The 5,861-nt window shown below is 42.2% G+C and overlaps 1 protein-coding gene across 1 annotated transcript in view; it reads left to right on the forward strand.

Annotated features, from left to right (window-relative positions):
• The window catches only part of LOC119353003 (40S ribosomal protein S6-like), a 2,618-nt gene extending 578 nt beyond the window's left edge, over window positions 1-2,040 (forward strand). Inside the window, exons 3-6 of the mRNA XM_037619584.1 lie at window positions 742-800; window positions 911-1,019; window positions 1,109-1,381; window positions 1,554-2,040. Coding sequence (XP_037475481.1) covers window positions 742-800; window positions 911-1,019; window positions 1,109-1,381; window positions 1,554-1,795 — 683 coding nt within the window. The 3' untranslated portion in view covers window positions 1,796-2,040. The remainder of the gene's footprint in view (window positions 1-741; window positions 801-910; window positions 1,020-1,108; window positions 1,382-1,553) is intronic.
• The last annotated feature ends 3,821 nt before the right edge of the window (window positions 2,041-5,861 follow it).

Below are 5,861 nucleotides of genomic sequence, written 5' to 3' on the forward strand. Positions count from 1 at the left end.
TTCTGTGTAGTGTATCTGTTTGCAGTTTGGTGGACTCCTGAATGCTTGCTGTAGTCTTTGCATCTTGTCCTTTTACTTTGTTAGAAATTGGATGGTGCGTTAATAGGACGATCTTCTAAATGTTATGGTGCGACTAGAATCGTGTTAATCGATTGCTGTTGGAGTGGACTAGAATTGAAGTTCTTTGAGCGTTGTTATGAAATAACAGTAATATCACGTAGGTTACTACTTGGTGTCGATGTTCAAATATAGTTTCAAGTTGCATTTTCCTACTTTGAGCGGCAGATAAATGCACATTTAGACTGCGTACTCTGGACTTGTAAATATGTATTCCGAGTTAGCAAGCGCACAACAATAGTAGATATTGTTGGAGGGCTAAGCACACCACAACCCTCCCACATTCTTAACAAATAGATTAACAAACAGTGGTTTCCAAAAAAACTTGTGATGCTCAATACTGATTAGTTTTCAGCAAAACATAGGATACCATGGACGCTGTAATGCCATGGACAAGGTTGAACTGTTTTTCAACCGCTTCAAAAATATGACGTGATGCGGCTAGCTGTTTTGGTGGAAAAATGTTGTAACAGAACAAAGGTAGTTTACCTGTGAAACCACCATAAGCACGCTGTAGTGGTTAATGATAAGTATATTTGAGTTTGTTGGCTGACAAAAATTTCCAGTTAGAATTTACTCTTTCCATTTTTTGTTTGGATATTTAACATTTTGTTATGAACTATAGGCGGAACCTTTATGACAAGAGGATCTCCCAGGAGGTAGTTGGTGATCTTCTGGGTGAGGTAATCTACTGGCAACGTATTTCATGGCTACTTATTTCATGATACATAACCCTTGACCTGATGTTTTGATAGTTTTGATCAAAGATATCTGTCATTTCCTGTATTTTCAGGAATTCAAGGGTTATATCTTCAAGATCATGGGTGGATGTGATAAGCAGGGCTTCCCGATGAAGCAAGGAGTGCTAACTTCTGGGCGTGTCCGCCTTCTGCTTCACAGGGGTATAACTTTACTTCCATTGTACATCTTACTTACATTTTCCCTCTTGGACTGAAATCTTACCTGCATCTCTTTTGTGTCAATTCTGCAGGCACGCCTTGCTTCCGTGGTTTTGGCAGGCGTAATGGTGAGCGCAGGAGGAAATCCGTCCGTGGTTGCATTGTCAGCCAAGACCTATCTGTTATCAACTTGGTGATTGTCAAGAAGGGTGAGAATGATCTGCCAGGCCTTACCGACACTGAGAAGCCCAGGATGAGGGGACCCAAGAGGGCCTCCAAGATCAAGAAGCTCTTCAACCTTGGCAAGGATGATGATGTCCGCAGCTATGTCAACACATACCGCAGGACCTTCCTTAACAAGAAGGGTGAGTTCTCAACCGTGCCCTATTCTTGTTCCATCTTGGATCCTGCTTGCCCACTTTCACTTTTCTTTAGGAAAAATATTCTTTCCTTGTAATATCATAGTGCTTGTCTGAGCAGTTTTGTGTCTCTCATTTACTTCTTTCTTACCTAGATCATATTGTTCCTTATTTCCAGGCAAGAAGGTGAGCAAGGCTCCCAAGATCCAGCGCCTTGTGACTCCCTTGACACTCCAGAGGAAGCGCGCCAGAATCGCAGACAAGAAGAAGAGGATCGCAAAGAAGAAGTCAGAGGCTGCAGAGTACCAGAAGCTGCTTGCACAGAGGCTCAAGGAGCAGAGAGACCGCCGCAGCGAGAGCATGGCCAAGAGGAGGTCGAAGCTGTCTGCTGCCACCAAGGCTCCTGCTGCCTCTGCCTAAGATGTTTACAGTCTTCCGTTATTAGCTGTAATAGCGGAAGAATTTCTCGCACTTTGTTGGATGATATGAATCTAGCTGCTACTTTCAGCGTTGTTGAGTTGTAATTGATGCTGTTTTGCGTGAACATGGGTACCTTAATCATCAGGAGTTTGTTACTGAATGAACAAAATTGCATGAACTTGGATAATTGATGCAGTTTTGTGTGAACATGGAATCTTATCAAGAGGTACTTGTTACTCAAGTTCTATGGTGGTTCAGGTTGAGGTATCCCCTCTTGTCAACCACTTAACATTTTTCAGTACTTTAATTTGCTCCATTTGAATTCTGAATTTACTATTGATGTTTTCATACATCTTGATTGCTATTTGTGCTAGATGATTTTCCACCACATCATAAGATTCTTGAAATATAATATAGGCGTGTATTAGTTGGATCTTTGATAGTCTTTTTTGTTTGAAATGGAATTGGAACCGACTGTTCTATAGGTTCACTACCTTGAGTCAATCAATCTTATGTGTAAGAATCAAAAGTTTAACGTCGACGGAGCTCCGACAGATTTATGCTGTCTTCTTGCGGTGGTGCGGTAGCGTTTAACGTCGATGACAGGGGCACATGCACAAAGACTTACTAGCGGCGACAACTGCTCGTTCTGATTGCAGTAGTGGTCTTTTGGTGGTCTTGAAATCTTGATTTAGTTTATGTTATGTTTGACATGCTTTTAGTTTTTTGGTGAATTTTTATAATAGATCTGATCCTTCCTAGAAAAAAACTTGCCAAAGTTTTGGTAGGATCATGCCAACAATCCGAAGCTCGGGAGATTTTCTTTATTTTGCATTTGTTGTGTTGCGATTCCTTTCCTATGTTGCAAGTTTCACTTCTGACTTGCATGTTTAGTCTGCTCTAAGGCAATCAAGAGATGCAAAAGCTAAAACTTGTCAACTAAAAGCTGATTTTTTTCTTCAAAATGTCCATTCACCTCCTCATCCTCCTACTCTAGATCATACTAGCAGGTAGTGCGCGGCGGCACGCCGCGCCCTATTAATTCGTGTGTGATATGTTTTAATTGAGTTTTTCAAAACTCGTTGTACATTGTGTATGTGTGTATCTTTATAGTGAGTGGGAGAATAGTTTTGCTATAGTAGTATCTAGATAGAGTCTTTATATTGTGATACATAGAACCGGTTTCAGGGATGTAGTGGTGGAGTAGAGGCCAATTCCTTTTGTCTTTCGCGGGCTTGTTTCAAGCGTAGATGATCAAGGTAATTGTTGGTCATCATGTTGAGTGCATCATGATTGATGATCCCCTAGAGTTTTAGCCATTTTGGTGGGGAAGCGAGATTTACCTCATCAAGTTGATCACTCTTTAAAGCTACCAAAACTTGTACTATGATATTCCACTGAATTTTACATTAACTTCAGGTTCATGTTTGTCAAGGAGAGACTTTCCATGATATCGTACGACAACATATTTCTTCCTGTTGTTTCTTGGTTTTCTCGCGAGAGGGCTTATCATCTTGTTTACTTGGTTGGGGTCTCATCGGCCTGCAGAAAAATATACTCCAGATATAGCTAATGGAGGGATCACTATGGATTTTACTAACAAAAGAATGTCCACTTTGATAAATTGATGCATCCATGCAAAATTACCTTTCACATGTGCACGAGTAAAATACAACTGAAATACTATGCATCCAATATCTAATCGCACAAACCAGCCCAAAGGTGCAAAAATCCCTCCTTTCATACATGCACAACTACCAATTTAATTGCCAATGAGCTATCGCAAAGTTCCTTCCTAGCCCGAGCTACACGGTACCCACTATCTCCAGCGTCGGTACACTTCGAGATATGTGCAATGCTCAGCGGTAGGGTCAGACAATTAGCAGACTGTAGCTGTCTCACTCTCTCAGCATGAACAGTAATCTCTGCTGGACATTGCTTTCTCTTCTCACGTCCTGTCTCATCCTCTCATAAAATACTCTGCATGCACATGCAACATCTGCTGGACATTTCTTTCTCTCTCCCCTCCCTCATAAAATATTTCTGCATGCGCATGCACAAGAGAAGCTCTATCTCTCTCATGGGGTCTGACATGCATGCACAAGCATACTCTCTCTCTCTTCAGCGTCCCTCTCTCACTACTCTCTCATGAAAAGGTGTGACTGCCAGGGTGTGGATGTTATACTGTTCATGACATGAGTTTAAAAGAAGTAAGAGAAGAGAGAGTAGCAGGAAAGAGAGCATAGAGGAAGAGTTGCATGTACGGGAAGAAACGAGGAGTCAGAGGCACATGCGACGTCATATCATGAACAGTTCCCTCACATGCCGATGATTAAGGATTAAGCGTCTGACGCCAACTGCTGTGTGCACATATCTCAATGAAACATGGGCATGATTGAAAGGCTGAGATAAGGGGTACCGTGTAGCCCCAGCTAGGAAAAACCGTTCTCATGAGCTATTATAATTTAATTTAATTTTATAAAACCCATCCTATTTTTTTAGAGACTTCACACGCAACACAATAGTAATATTCTCTAGGAAAACTATAACAGAGTTAAAAACTTGTTATGCCAAACCAGTAAACAAGGATGCCAAACACACATAACTGTGTTTTTGAGGAAAAAATAATTAATCCATAGTTTTTAGTTACAAAACTCACAATCTCTAGAGCGACATGATCGAGAAACAATGAATTAGGCGGAAACGTTGCAACGCATACACGTAATCACATTATGTGTAGGCAAGAACAATCACGAAGCTGTGACTAATCGATGAAAAAGGTATTGCATGCCTCATGGCCCCCACCACCGCTCCAGCCACACGTGTGACTCCGCTGCTGGCCACGTGCCGCAGTGAGCGGCCACTGAAAGAAACGCCTCGTGAGTGTGGGGCTCGGCTGCCACTCCTCCAGACTTCCAAATCCACCACCGGAGCCCCAATGGCTGCCGCCGGAGACCTCAAGTCGGAGTACCGCCAGGTCCTGCTCAACCGCCGCCGCGAACACCGAGGTCAGCCAGCCCCATCCCCCTCCCGCGCACCGTGAGTTTGTAGCCTGAGCTAACCAATGGCTTGCCCTGAATCAGCTCGTGGCGACCCAGTCCCAGTGCCTCTGACCATGGAGCAAGGGAGTCCGATGAAGGACCTATTGTACCAAGGCAACCGTCCTGTGTCTCAGAAAGATCAGGATCCTCCATCGATCTGAGCAAACACATTCCATCTTCCAGATTGAAGTTATTGTGTCGATTCTGCTGTTTTTTTCAAGACATGGAGTCGTACCCAAGGAAAAAGGTGGAGAACTTCGAGGAGAAGCCGGTTGAAGAAAATTTCTACTTGTTTACTGAGGTACCTTTTGGCCCATACAGTTCTATGATCAATCGATTGATTCGTTGCAGGTGTTAAGTGGATACAGTGCACAATGCACACTACTTGCATCTTCGCAGTTGAAATTGAGATCAGTGAAAACCAACTACATTTGAGCAGCCCAAAAGGTAATAGAGGAGCAATAATAGTAATATGTGTTTTGTTAGGTGCCTGTTTCATGTCAATGCTTGTCATATACAAATACAGATTGGTATTGCATACATGTGCTTCAGTTAGCACATTTGCTCTCATGTTACCACTCAGACCCTGTGTCTTGGTCCTCGAGTGCAAAGGAAAAAGGATACAATCCGTCAAATTTTAGTCCTGAAGCAAGTATACTCTTGGCTATAGAAAGTTCATCAATTTTTCTTCAGTGCACAACGTCAAAAAAAATATAGCGACGCATAAGCCTGAAGTTATCATCAGTATCTTGCACCAATAGTACAGGAGCACCATGTGAAATATTGGAATGTATTGAAACATACCACTATACCAGGCCTTGTTTTATCAACAACAGGGACATACAAAATTGTTCCTAAATTCAGGAATAACTGAAACATATCGGCGTCACTCTGTACTCTTAGACCAAAAGTTCCTAAATTCAGTAATAACTGGAACAGATCAGTGTTACTCTTAAATCAAAAATATTTACTCTAGTTCAACAGAACAGAACAGATCACCCATAGTTCAAGGGAGTCTAGTGGCA

The sequence above is a fragment of the Triticum dicoccoides genome, chromosome 2A (genome assembly GCF_002162155.2).
Source record: "Triticum dicoccoides isolate Atlit2015 ecotype Zavitan chromosome 2A, WEW_v2.0, whole genome shotgun sequence".
Taxonomy (NCBI): domain Eukaryota; kingdom Viridiplantae; phylum Streptophyta; class Magnoliopsida; order Poales; family Poaceae; genus Triticum; species Triticum dicoccoides.